At 36.5% G+C, this 14,366-nt stretch overlaps 1 protein-coding gene and 1 pseudogene across 2 annotated transcripts in view; both read left to right on the top strand.

The window, feature by feature from the left end:
* LOC107691274 (calcium-binding mitochondrial carrier protein SCaMC-1-B-like) overlaps positions 1 to 2,174 on the top strand; it is a 14,081-nt pseudogene extending 11,907 nt beyond the window's left edge.
* Positions 2,175 to 4,596: 2,422 nt separating this feature from the next.
* The window catches only part of LOC107690966 (coatomer subunit epsilon-like), a 15,399-nt gene continuing 5,629 nt past the window's right edge, over positions 4,597 to 14,366 (top strand). The window contains exons 1-8 of one of the 2 annotated variants that reach the window (XM_016489417.1): positions 4,597 to 4,759; positions 4,945 to 5,007; positions 5,251 to 5,351; positions 6,070 to 6,222; positions 6,334 to 6,387; positions 6,612 to 6,693; positions 13,474 to 13,629; positions 14,003 to 14,071. In XM_016489417.1, the coding sequence (XP_016344903.1) occupies positions 4,658 to 4,759; positions 4,945 to 5,007; positions 5,251 to 5,351; positions 6,070 to 6,222; positions 6,334 to 6,387; positions 6,612 to 6,693; positions 13,474 to 13,629; positions 14,003 to 14,071 (780 nt within the window). In that variant the 5' untranslated portion in view covers positions 4,597 to 4,657. Of the gene's footprint in view, positions 4,760 to 4,944; positions 5,008 to 5,250; positions 5,352 to 6,069; positions 6,223 to 6,333; positions 6,388 to 6,611; positions 6,694 to 8,407; positions 8,570 to 8,754; positions 8,818 to 9,060; positions 9,162 to 9,879; positions 10,033 to 10,143; positions 10,198 to 10,421; positions 10,504 to 13,473; positions 13,630 to 14,002; positions 14,072 to 14,366 lie in introns of those variants that run through there. The other variant, XM_016489408.1, reaches the window with a different exon arrangement.

The following is a 14,366-nucleotide window of genomic DNA, read 5'->3' as shown; positions in this document are numbered from 1 at the left end:
AGGTGGTAATATCCTGTTATGGGGTGTTTCTCTGCAGCAGGGACTGGAGCACTTGTCAGGATAGAAAGAAAAATGGATGGGGCAAAATAATGTCAAATTCTTCAGGAAAATCTGCTGCCCTCTGCCAGAAAGTTGTCAGTGGGAAGAAGGTTTAGCTTCCAACATGACAATGAAAGAAAGCACACAGCAGAACTGAGCACAGTGGTTGAATGAGAAAAAGTAATGTCCTTGCATGGCCTCATCAGAGCTCAGACCTAAACCTCATTGAAAAATCTGTGGAATGACTTGAAGACTGCAGTCCACAAACAGTCAGCATCAAATTTAACTGAACTTGAGCAGTTCTGCAAATATTGCGAAGTCTAGATGTGCACTGCAAAGTTAGTTGAGGCATATCCCAACAGACTAAAGGCTGTTATTAAAGCAAAAGATGGTTCAACATAATACTGCCACAAGGGGGTGATCTTTTCTCCAACTCAGTGATTCAGTTTTTTTATTTTTATTTTTGTTTCTGAAAAGTTGGTGTTATATCTTTCACTTGGATGTTATAAGTTGCACTGAGTAAATACAGCTGGATAAAACAAAAACTGTGTCCGTCTTCATTTCAGGCTGCAAAGCAACAAAATGTGATTATTTTAAAGGGGGGTGATTCATTTCTATACCCACTGTATTTACACACACACAAAGTTATATTGGTTGATCTTTAAAAGTCATGTATCTTTTATTCTAAAAAAAAAAATTAAAAAAAAAATGTCCATGCCAACAATTATTGCCATATAACATGAAACCTTTCTCCTCTGGCAGTCAATTATGAGCTGGGCTAGACAGGATCCAGAGCACTTCAGTGACTCCAAGCTCTTCCTCTTCAGTTTTGCAGCATTTGCATCAGGACAGGCCACCAGTTATCCTCTTGCGGTCATCCGAACACACCAGCAAGCACAAGGTGAATATTAACCTGAACTGATGATAATTACTTGGATGAATGTTTTCTTCAATCAACAAAAATGTCTTCTAAGGCTTTTACTAAGTGGTATTTGTGCTGTACAATCTTGCAAAATTTTTAAAATTTTTAGAATATGCATGGCTATCAGTCTTGTTTTAGAGCACTAAATACAGCTCTGTTCACATACAGTTTGTTAAATAACATTGTCAATTAAAGCACAGTGTTACAGAAGTTGCTATTTTTTTTAATACATTTTAGTCTCTGTGGTAGCAAGCATTATTCACAGGTTTGAGGGCAAAAACAGCAAAGAGCTTGACCTTCAGTTGTTCTTTTATACAGAGAGTATTCGAGCAGGTGCAGTAAGCTCTTTTAACAGGACAGTTCAAGAAGAGTAAATATTCTCCTGTTAGTAAATACAATCGTCAGTCCCAGACTGTACAAACGTGTTGTACAATATTTGTCTTGTAGCATTTACTAAAAATGATTTGATCCATATGTTGTTGTTTTTCCCCCTCACAATTTCAGCTTTCTGTTCAAACTCTCAGAAGCCTACAGATGCTCTTCAAGGACTCTTTGGAATCTATGAGAAATATGGAGTCAGAGGTTTTTATAATGGAATGGGTGCTAGCTTTGTAAGAGCAGTTCCTTGTGCTTTACTGAATTACACCCTGACCTCAAAATTTGAGACATTGCTTTCTTCATTGTTATAATGTTGAATGATGGTTCAGGAATGATGTCACGAACCCTGTGTATATTTATTGTTTTTTATTCCTTTGAATTATGTTAGATTACATATATGTTATGGTAACAACTTATGACTATGGTATCAGTATCACGGTATCAGTTTTTGATATCTGAGCCTGTTAACAGGTATGAACACAGTATCTGTATTGTGCATCCATATTTGAGGCACTGTATTGGGTTAATATATATTTAACAGTTTACAATATGTTTTTTGCTGTGAAATGTTAACCATGTTACCACCCTTCCTGACATCAAAAAAATATTTATTTGCTTGCTGCAGTGAACTTAATCACTACGACACAGGTGTTAAATTGAAGGGCCAACTCAGACTTAATAAAAACTGGCATTTCCTTTTTTATTTTGCTATATTCCCATAGGCTATATTTCCTTGTAGGCTAAGCCCCATGTTACTAAATTCCAGCAACACCCTTCCTGAATGTGTGCGAATATTATTTGTACTGTGTATAAAACGTGTTACAACTGTACTCAGTTTACCCTATCAGTATCTGTACTGAATGAAAAAAAAAATCCTATTGGCAGTATGTAAACATCTGTAAAAAATCATACATTTTCCAGTTTGTTTGCAAAGAACTAAACTATACTGTAACATAAGATGTTAGAGAGATGCAGTGAGCAAAGTTTCAATGAGCCGAAAAAAAAAGAGGAGAATAAGGACTAGGAAAATTCAAACTTGTGATATGATGACATACTTCTGAATATTTTGTAAATATTAAAGGAATAGTTCTCCCAAAACTGAAAATTCTTTCTTTATTGGAATAAATTTGGATACATTTAACATTACATCACTTGATCACCTTTAGATCCTCTGCAGTGAATGGTTGCTAAAAAACAGCTCATAAAAACCAACAAGTAATCCACACGACTCCAGCCCATCAATTCACATCTTGTAAAGTAAAAAGCTGTACATTTGTAGGAAACAAATCATCAGTGCATTTTTTTTTCAGCCCAAAACAAAAACACTGGTGAACTTTCAAATTTTAATTATTTGTACACTGAAATTAGTCTACTAAAGATATAGGGGAGCCATGGGGCTAATATTGTCACATGGGGAAGTTGTCAAAAGGGTTATGTAGGCTACTGTAGCTCAGTAACTAAAGTTTTAAAAACAAAAGTCCAATTATACAAATGCTGTTTTTGTATGTTGGTTTCAAACACGACAGCTGTCTTAACTGTAGGATCATTTATGTGAATTCTGACCCTGACATCCAAACAAATACAAATGTAGGAAGCCTGTTTCCGCCACTGAATAAACAAAAAGTAATTGCGACTTTATATCTCACAATTATATATAATTGTATATAAGACATAAACTCGCAATTGCGAGAAAAAAGTCAGAATTGCGAGTTTTTATCACGCAATTCTGACTTTATAACTCGCAATTTTGAGTTTAGCCTATATTATATCATATAGGCCTAGGCTATCAATTCTGAGAAATGAAGTCAGAATTGTGAGTTTATATCTTGCAATTCTGATTTCATTTCTCAGAATTGTATCTCACAATTCTGAAAAAAGTCACAATTGTGAGTTTGTATTACGCAATTCTGAGAAGAATGTCAGAATTGTGAGTTAAAAACTCGCAATTACCCTTTTTTTTTAAATTATTCAGTGGCAGAAACGGACACATAATATTGTGACACACTCAATACACGCTCAAAACTGTGGAGATGACCGTGGACTTCAGGAGAAACCCCCCCTGCACTCCCCCCACTCACCATCATGGACAGCATTGTGACTGCAGTGGAGTCATTCAGGTTCCTGGGCGCCACAATCTCTCAGGACCTGAAGTGGGACACTCACATAGACTCCATTGTGAAAAAGGCCCAGCAGAGGTTGTACTTCCTTCGCCAGCTGAGGAAGTTCAACCTGCCACAGGAGCTGCTGAAACAGTTCTACTCCGCCATCATTGAATCCATCCTCTGCACTTCAATAACTGTCTGGTTCAGCTCAGCTACCAAATCTGACCTCAGAAGACTACAGAGGGTAGTCCGGACTGCTGAGCGAATCATTGGTACAACCCTCCCTTCTCTCCAAGAACTGTACTCATCCAGAGTGAGCAAAAGGGCTGGCAGAATCACTCTGGACCCCTCACATCCAGCACACTCCCTCTTTGAACTGTTGCCATCTGGTCGACGCTACAGAGCAGACACAGGAACAGTTTCTTCCCTCAGGCAATCCATCTCATGAACACTTAACAATAACTGTGGAACACACACTATTTATTCACTCATACACTTATTTATCTAACACACATACTCAGTCTACATTTAAATTTGCACATAATATAGGCTACCTGTACATACAACTGTCTATTGTTATATACCTGTACGTACAATTGTCGATTTGTATATTTTTATTCCTTATTTGCTTGTTCTATTTTTAATTTTTAATTTATTTTTTATTTTTTATTATCTGTGTTTTTTTTGTCTTGTCACTGTCATTCTGTTACACTGTGGAAGCTTCTGTCACGAAAACAAATTCCTGGTATGTGTAAACATACCTGGCAATAAAGCTCATTCTGAATAATGTTAGCCTACCCCCCCACTCCTTCCCACTTTCTTTCTTTCTTTCTTTCTTTTCTGTGGCGACCCATAACAGGAGCAACCAAAAGAGAGAGAATAATTTTTCAGATACCTTTCACACAAGACAGGGCCCACATATTCAAGAATAAATAAACATTTGTTTTCATTGTTGCCAGCACCATGCAAGGAGCGGTTGACAGATACTAAAACCTGATCGATAAATCGATCTTTCGCTTAATGTGTTGAACGGGCCCTCAAACTTTACTGTACAATATGCTTATCAAACGGGCTTGACTGGCGAAATAGCCGCAGTTAGCTTATTCCTTGCGGTGCCACAAGAGGACAGCATCCACAAACCGGATTGAATTAATCGAAGCGAAACGTTCTGGTTACGTGGCCCAAGTGACGTCGGCAAAGTTGACGCTTCACAAACATGGCGTCGCAGCAGAATGAAGTGGATGAGCTGTTCGATGTGAAAAACGCGTTTTATATTGGCAGCTATCAACACTGCATTAACGAAGCCCAGAAAGTAAAGGTGAGTGTCCTGCAAATAAATATTGTTCATGAGACGAAAACATTTCCTCAGGAGTTTTAGGTTCTAGAGTATGTCTGTTAGCTACCGTCTAATACATTATAGCTCATATACATCACGTACCTGTTTAAAGACTGTAATTAACAAATGACAAACAACCACATCTAATTGTTTTATATTTCTTTTAGACGTCAAGTCCAGAAAAGGATGTTGAGAAGAACATTTTTCTGTACAGGGCATATATTGCTCAGGTAAGTTCATCTGCTGCTGTGTTGTTTTGATATTGTTCGGAATAAACACCCAAACAAATTTAGATTTATATTTCTATGTAACTGTCAGCTACAATGTATCCCCCCCCCATCAATGAAGATACACAACTGTTTCCCTTTAGAACAACAAAGACAGTAAAGAATGTCCATTTTATATAAAATTGATTAGTGCTGGTAAATGGTGATCAATAACTAGGTGGTTAACAGTGATGATTTCTGTCTTAGAGGAAGTATGGTGTGGTACTGGATGACATAAAGTCCAGCTCCTCTGAGGAGCTGCAGGCTGTCAGGATGTTTGCAGAGTACCTCTCCAATGAAGGCAAGAGGTTTGTGCAATCTTACGTTTTTTTTTTGTATGTTCATTATTTCAAACCGTATATAATAAAAAATGTAGAAACGTACACATTAGCCATTTGTTCTGTCATTAAATGAATCCAGGGTTTCCGTGGGTCTTAAAAAGTTCTTGAAAAGTCTTAATTATCCCTTCCACAAATTAAAAAGGTCTTACATAAAGTTATGGCATTAAATGTTACATAGACTAGGAAAAAAATGAATCTTTCTTGGTGATTTTGTTTTGTTTTCCAATACAAATGTCTAAACATCAAGATACATTTTCTTGAGATGCAAAATGAAGATATGAAATCTTGTTGAAATTAAGTGAACCTATGAGTAAAGCAACAACAAATATGTTGTCTCATCTAATTTTGATTCAGAAAAAAAGATTTATGTCATTTTGCTTCTCAAATAAATGTATCTTTATATAACATTTTTTAGACATTTGTACTGGAAAGCAAGACTAAATACTGTGGAAGAACATCACTTTTTTGCAGGTACAGTAAAAATGATTATTTACACAGTATATTGTATATAGTAATGGAGATCTGTTGGAAGTTGTATGCATTAAACTTAGTGATGCTAATGCAACTTATTGTGGGCTCCCTAGACATTTACCATTTGAGAACATATTGACCTAAATTTACCTTCGTAAAACCTGGCTTTCGTAAAAACGGATTCATGTGTCTTATGGCCCAATACTTTTCTTAGGGATGCAATAGTGGCAGAACTGGACAAAAAGATGGCCAAGAGTGTTGATGTTTCCAACACCACCTTCCTGTTGATGGCGGCTTCCATCTATCTACATGAGATGAACACAGATGCTGCATTACGTACCCTGCACCAGGGAGACAGTCTGGAGTGGTGAGTTTCTGGAGACTTTCTGGTAGTTTAAAAAAATAGTTGATTTAATCTAACACAAATTGGATTACAAGTCCATAAGTTGCTCATTGTCATTTTGTATTTCTCTTATAGCATGTCCATGACTGTCCAGATACTTCTGAAGTTGGACAGAGTTGATATGGCAAGGTATTTTTTTATTTATTTATCCATTTTTAAAAATTATTATTTAGTTTTGTATGTGTGTACAAATGGTATATGTATATGTTTTATTTAAAAAAGCATATATTTGACAAAATATTTAGCTTAACTTCAGTTTTTTGCTACAAATACAAAAATTAAACCTGCTTTTAGTTAATGGCTTTAAATATATTATTTTCATTGATCTGTTGTGTTGCTCATTGCCTCCACAGAAAGGAATTAAAGAAGATGCAAGACCAAGATGAAGATGCCACTCTGACCCAGCTTGCTACAGCCTGGGTCAACCTTGCAATTGTGAGTATTGAAGTAAACATGAAAAATAATATTCTTGGATGTTCCTTGTCTAAAGGCTGTGAGTGGGCTGGCAGCCATCGATGAGTGTCTGTTAGCCCAGTTTTTGCAGTTTGTTCTGCATCGTTTGCACTAGTTGGACCACCTTCAGTGGCTTTTTGTTCAACTGAGCATGTTGAAATTAAGTCAGAGACTTTGGTTGTGAGAGATCATTCTTATTGGCTGTTCAGCTTAGCCAACCAGTGCATGAGAAGAAAAACGAAAATGTCAAAATTCAAGAAGGCGCACATAGAAGAGTCTTCTCATTTTACCTGAGCATATGCAAATATTTTCATAGTGACATGGATATCGGTCATGTAAGCAACCGAAGACCAACTGATCAACATGATTCACATTTAAAATAGTATGCAAGTTCTGCTTTGTTTACGGTTTGTATATCTGCAATCCTATTTCTGGTTTCATTTTTTTTGAAGATGAATACAGACTACTGCCGCCTGCTGGTGTGAAATGTTATTTACTGTGATGCAGATTCAGAAAGTATGGGCATGTCCCAATACCCACACTTACAGTCTTTGCACTTGAGCACTTGTCTACTTACATGACATATTTCCTGTATTTGGCACAAGTGTTCAAGTGGGTGTGTAAAACCTTTACTTATCCAGTGGGACATACTTACAGCATAGCAGTTGTAAAAATGTAAGTAGTTTTCACAGAGCCTTATTTACACATTTTGTACATTTAATACATTGCACTTCAAAATAAACTTTTAAATGTCTGTTCAGAAGTCCTTCTAACAGATGACAATTTAATAATTGTGATGCTTGTAATTAAGTGATAAAATCATTTGTAAACGATGTCCAAAATACACATACTCTTGCTTTTACTACCAAATTATATTTAATATCCAATTAATTTAACTTACAGTGGAATGTTTTCCTCGACATCTCACGATTTTGGGGCATGTGCTGTCCTTAACATGATGCATAATGGGCATGTGCAACATTTAACTGCATGATGCAAAAACTGTGGAACACACACTATTTATTCACTCATACACTTATTTATCTAACACACATACTCAGTCTACATTTAAATTTGCACATAATATAGGCTACCTGTACATACAACTGTCTATTGTTATATACCTGTACGTACAATTGTCGATTTGTATATTTTTATTCCTTATTTACTTGTTCTATTTTTAATTTTTAATTTATTTTTTATTTTTTATTATCTGTGTTTTTTTTGTCTTGTCACTGTCATTCTGTTACACTGTGGAAGCTTCTGTCACGAAAACAAATTCCTGGTATGTGTAAACATACCTGGCAATAAAGCTCATTCTGAATAATGTTAGCCTACCCCCCCACTCCTTCCCACTTTCTTTCTTTCTTTCTTTCTTTTCTGTGGCGACCCATAACAGGAGCAACCAAAAGAGAGAGAATAATTTTTCAGATACCTTTCACACAAGACAGGGCCCACATATTCAAGAATAAATAAACATTTGTTTTCATTGTTGCCAGCACCATGCAAGGAGCGGTTGACAGATACTAAAACCTGATCGATAAATCGATCTTTCGCTTAATGTGTTGAACGGGCCCTCAAACTTTACTGTACAATATGCTTATCAAACGGGCTTGACTGGCGAAATAGCCGCAGTTAGCTTATTCCTTGCGGTGCCACAAGAGGACAGCATCCACAAACCGGATTGAATTAATCGAAGCGAAACGTTCTGGTTACGTGGCCCAAGTGACGTCGGCAAAGTTGACGCTTCACAAACATGGCGTCGCAGCAGAATGAAGTGGATGAGCTGTTCGATGTGAAAAACGCGTTTTATATTGGCAGCTATCAACACTGCATTAACGAAGCCCAGAAAGTAAAGGTGAGTGTCCTGCAAATAAATATTGTTCATGAGACGAAAACATTTCCTCAGGAGTTTTAGGTTCTAGAGTATGTCTGTTAGCTACCGTCTAATACATTATAGCTCATATACATCACGTACCTGTTTAAAGACTGTAATTAACAAATGACAAACAACCACATCTAATTGTTTTATATTTCTTTTAGACGTCAAGTCCAGAAAAGGATGTTGAGAAGAACATTTTTCTGTACAGGGCATATATTGCTCAGGTAAGTTCATCTGCTGCTGTGTTGTTTTGATATTGTTCGGAATAAACACCCAAACAAATTTAGATTTATATTTCTATGTAACTGTCAGCTACAATGTATCCCCCCCCCATCAATGAAGATACACAACTGTTTCCCTTTAGAACAACAAAGACAGTAAAGAATGTCCATTTTATATAAAATTGATTAGTGCTGGTAAATGGTGATCAATAACTAGGTGGTTAACAGTGATGATTTCTGTCTTAGAGGAAGTATGGTGTGGTACTGGATGACATAAAGTCCAGCTCCTCTGAGGAGCTGCAGGCTGTCAGGATGTTTGCAGAGTACCTCTCCAATGAAGGCAAGAGGTTTGTGCAATCTTACGTTTTTTTTTTGTATGTTCATTATTTCAAACCGTATATAATAAAAAATGTAGAAACGTACACATTAGCCATTTGTTCTGTCATTAAATGAATCCAGGGTTTCCGTGGGTCTTAAAAAGTTCTTGAAAAGTCTTAATTATCCCTTCCACAAATTAAAAAGGTCTTACATAAAGTTATGGCATTAAATGTTACATAGACTAGGAAAAAAATGAATCTTTCTTGGTGATTTTGTTTTGTTTTCCAATACAAATGTCTAAACATCAAGATACATTTTCTTGAGATGCAAAATGAAGATATGAAATCTTGTTGAAATTAAGTGAACCTATGAGTAAAGCAACAACAAATATGTTGTCTCATCTAATTTTGATTCAGAAAAAAAGATTTATGTCATTTTGCTTCTCAAATAAATGTATCTTTATATAACATTTTTTAGACATTTGTACTGGAAAGCAAGACTAAATACTGTGGAAGAACATCACTTTTTTGCAGGTACAGTAAAAATGATTATTTACACAGTATATTGTATATAGTAATGGAGATCTGTTGGAAGTTGTATGCATTAAACTTAGTGATGCTAATGCAACTTATTGTGGGCTCCCTAGACATTTACCATTTGAGAACATATTGACCTAAATTTACCTTCGTAAAACCTGGCTTTCGTAAAAACGGATTCATGTGTCTTATGGCCCAATACTTTTCTTAGGGATGCAATAGTGGCAGAACTGGACAAAAAGATGGCCAAGAGTGTTGATGTTTCCAACACCACCTTCCTGTTGATGGCGGCTTCCATCTATCTACATGAGATGAACACAGATGCTGCATTACGTACCCTGCACCAGGGAGACAGTCTGGAGTGGTGAGTTTCTGGAGACTTTCTGGTAGTTTAAAAAAATAGTTGATTTAATCTAACACAAATTGGATTACAAGTCCATAAGTTGCTCATTGTCATTTTGTATTTCTCTTATAGCATGTCCATGACTGTCCAGATACTTCTGAAGTTGGACAGAGTTGATATGGCAAGGTATTTTTTTATTTATTTATCCATTTTTAAAAATTATTATTTAGTTTTGTATGTGTGTACAAATGGTATATGTATATGTTTTATTTAAAAAAGCATATATTTGACAAAATATTTAGCTTAACTTCAGTTTTTTGCTACAAATACAAAAATTAAACCTGCTTTTAGTTAATGGCTTTAAATATATTATTTTCATTGATCTGTTGTGTTGCTCATTGCCTCCACAGAAAGGAATTAAAGAAGATGCAAGACCAAGATGAAGATGCCACTCTGACCCAGCTTGCTACAGCCTGGGTCAACCTTGCAATTGTGAGTATTGAAGTAAACATGAAAAATAATATTCTTGGATGTTCCTTGTCTAAAGGCTGTGAGTGGGCTGGCAGCCATCGATGAGTGTCTGTTAGCCCAGTTTTTGCAGTTTGTTCTGCATCGTTTGCACTAGTTGGACCACCTTCAGTGGCTTTTTGTTCAACTGAGCATGTTGAAATTAAGTCAGAGACTTTGGTTGTGAGAGATCATTCTTATTGGCTGTTCAGCTTAGCCAACCAGTGCATGAGAAGAAAAACGAAAATGTCAAAATTCAAGAAGGCGCACATAGAAGAGTCTTCTCATTTTACCTGAGCATATGCAAATATTTTCATAGTGACATGGATATCGGTCATGTAAGCAACCGAAGACCAACTGATCAACATGATTCACATTTAAAATAGTATGCAAGTTCTGCTTTGTTTACGGTTTGTATATCTGCAATCCTATTTCTGGTTTAATTTTTTTTGAAGATGAATACAGACTACTGCCGCCTGCTGGTGTGAAATGTTATTTACTCTGATGCAGATTCAGAAAGTATGGGCATGTCCCAATACCCACACTTACAGTCTTTGCACTTGAGCACTTGTCTACTTACATGACATATTTCCTGTATTTGGCACAAGTGTTCAAGTGGGTGTGTAAAACCTTTACTTATCCAGTGGGACATACTTACAGCATAGCAGTTGTAAAAATGTAAGTAGTTTTCACAGAGCCTTATTTACACATTTTGTACATTTAATACATTGCACTTCAAAATAAACTTTTAAATGTCTGTTCAGAAGTCCTTCTAACAGATGACAATTTAATAATTGTGATGCTTGTAATTAAGTGATAAAATCATTTGTAAACGATGTCCAAAATACACATACTCTTGCTTTTACTACCAAATTATATTTAATATCCAATTAATTTAACTTACAGTGGAATGTTTTCCTCGACATCTCACGATTTTGGGGCATGTGCTTTCCTGAACATGATGCATGATGGGCATGGGCAACATTTAACTGCAAGATGCAAAAAAAAATTCTACAAAAATGTATTTCTCAAAAACGTAATTACGGATATAAGTATCAAAACAATGTCCTACTTTCAGGGATGCAAACTTGTCACCTTTTGGTGAAATTCGCCATTGTGAATTCAGAATGGGTCATTTGTATGATTCGTGTAGATCGTGTAGATTTAGAATAGTTCCTGGTTGGGGTTTGTCACCCTTTTCACCCTTGGTGAGTTTGCATACCTGTACTTTATTGCACGCAACCCTCTACATTTCGAGTAAATCACTCGCATATGCGACTAAATCTTCACTCTGGGCAACTAAATGATGTCTAATATTAGCCAATTGCTAATAAATTCTCAGATTTTACTCGCCAGTGTGAGTCGGAGGCCAAGTATTAAGTTTAGCACAGATATATTTTCACTCACAGAACACACTGACTGAGCGCTTCAGAGTTTCACATACATGGTTATCAAGTTTTAATTCTAATTACAAAAGTTCTGTCATTAAATAATATTGATTATCATATTATAATGCTTGACTGACTGATGTTAAGAGTGTACTTTCAGATTTTTATAAAACTGTGCCATTTTACAAACAAATATATATATATATATTTTTTTTATCAGTCTGGCGAGTAAACAAAAAAATGTACTAGCCAATGGCGATTCAATTGCCAAGGTGTTCGTAGAGGGCTGTGCACGGCATCAAAGCAGTCAATACAGCACCGTCAAGAATAACTTAAAGAGGTTGCCAACGTTTAATAAACTGTGGACTAGCTTTTTTTATTCTTGCTGCTGATTTAAATGGCGATACTTCCCGTTTCAATTGTCTGTTGATGGCCTTTCATTTGTAACCAGAAATGTGCACGATGCTTTTCTGATGAAAAATTATTAATTTTTCTGTCATTTTTCCAGTTGTCAAATCCAGTCACTTGAAATGTGTCCATTTTGGACTTATTGACATCAAATGCGAGACAAAAAAAAACACTGATCAGTTGTGGGACTATATTCAAGCCAGTCATAAATCGCATACCATTCATTCTGAACTTTCTACCGTTTGTAACTGGAAATGAAATTACCGGTTGATATGGCCCGAGCTCAATAAAGTTTACACACGTTTTTGGTCCGTGAACTGGATCTCTCTCTGAACGCGCACTGTCTATGGAGGCTTGGCCAGTCCCCGTTCCAGAATTAAATCACTGAGGGTGCTCTCACATATCTTTGTCCCGTCCATTGCTTTGGTTATCATGTCATGAAACTCTCTATACTGCACAATCAATTATTTGCTTCACATCTGCACTTTGTTTGTTATGAGATGATTCACGAGTGTGCAGTGGACAACAACTCTGACCAACTAAAACGCCTCTGATTTGCCATTGCGTTCAAGAAATCAACAGAATTGAGGTTGCTTTTACTTTCGTTTGAGGGTATTTGGCACCCATATAGAACGTGGTTGAACTTGGTAGAACTTGGCTAACCAATCCAAATTGCAGCGGGGATGACATTAGGGATTCCATGACTACCGATATGGAGGGGCCTTCCTGTTGCCTTCCTGACTTCCTGTTGCATGCACACGCTCTAAAGTGCAGAAGACTGCAAGTGTGGGTATTTGGACAGGGCCTAAGTGCTAGCTGGCTGTTGACTGTAGTCTTTTGCGGTGTGTTCGAATGCAGTTTGACGTGTCACAGCTTTTATTCTGACTGATTCGTTATTACATGTCTTTCCAAAGAAAAATTGTCTTAGACTTTCAGCAAAATGTAATAACTTGTTTTTCTTCTAAAAGCATCAATTAAAAATGTTTTTCCACTTACATATGTACAATGTTGTAGTGAGTTGAACAATGTGAAATGATTTTGTTTTTCTTTAAAATCTCTGGGTATGGCTATTTGTTCCATTTTTGCTCAATTGTAATTTTTTTTTTCTCTCTTATCGACTGGGAATTAAATGTGTTTCTTATTTTTCTTCTACCAACAGGGGGGAGAGAAATTGCAGGATGCGTTCTATATCTTCCAGGAAATGTCAGACAAGTACTCGCCCACACTGCTGCTGCTGAACGGTCAGGCTGCAAGTCACATGGCTCAGAATAAGTGGGATGAGGCTGAGTCAGTACTCCAGGATGCTCTGGACAAAGTAAGAGCCTGGATTTCAGCACAGCAAATGGCAAAACATTTTGTCTAATTTGACAAGTTTGACAAGTATAGATTGACTTTTTGGTTGAATCCAAGACCTTCAAGCTAAGTAAACAACCCAAACTCAGACCATATTAGAAATTCTATCATGAATGCACTATCACAATGTAATCAAGGCTTAATTTTTCTGCTAGTCTCTAACGTTGACCTATACAAGGTGGCAAATTCAGGTTGCCTGGTTCAAAACTGGAATTACTATTGAAATTGAAAGCAGAACTCATAAAGATGTGCTGCATATTGATTATTCAATGAGCTGGCTTTGGTCCACTTTTAACTGTGGTGAAATGTCTTGATTTGTCCTTTATCTTCTATAGGACAGCAGCCACCCGGAGACACTCATTAACCTCATTGTGTTGACACAGCATTTGGGCAAACCTCCTGAGGTGAACTTTCTAAACATAAATGTTCTCAGTACAGTCAGCTACAGAAGCAGTGTGGATGTTAACATGTTAAAGTCCCCATGAAATCAAAATTAAAGTTTTTTTGGGTGTTAGTATCAATATGTTAGTCTTAAGGTTAAAACAGTGACAAAATTCGCATTTAGAAGATATAAGCATTCAAAGCTTGCAGTTCGTCACTTCCGCCAAAACGGCTCGACATTTTTTTTAATGTCACATTGTACTTCAGCTTCTCAGCAAACTTTCTGTCCAATCAAATGCTCTCTAGAATCCGAAGCGC

This window comes from Sinocyclocheilus anshuiensis, unplaced genomic scaffold, assembly GCF_001515605.1.
Source record: "Sinocyclocheilus anshuiensis isolate Anshui unplaced genomic scaffold, SAMN03320099.WGS_v1.1 scaffold894, whole genome shotgun sequence".
In the NCBI taxonomy this organism is placed as follows: Eukaryota; Metazoa; Chordata; class Actinopteri; order Cypriniformes; family Cyprinidae; genus Sinocyclocheilus; species Sinocyclocheilus anshuiensis.
The sequence above is the reverse complement of the archived record's forward strand: the minus strand, read 5'-3'. Positions and strand labels throughout refer to the sequence as shown.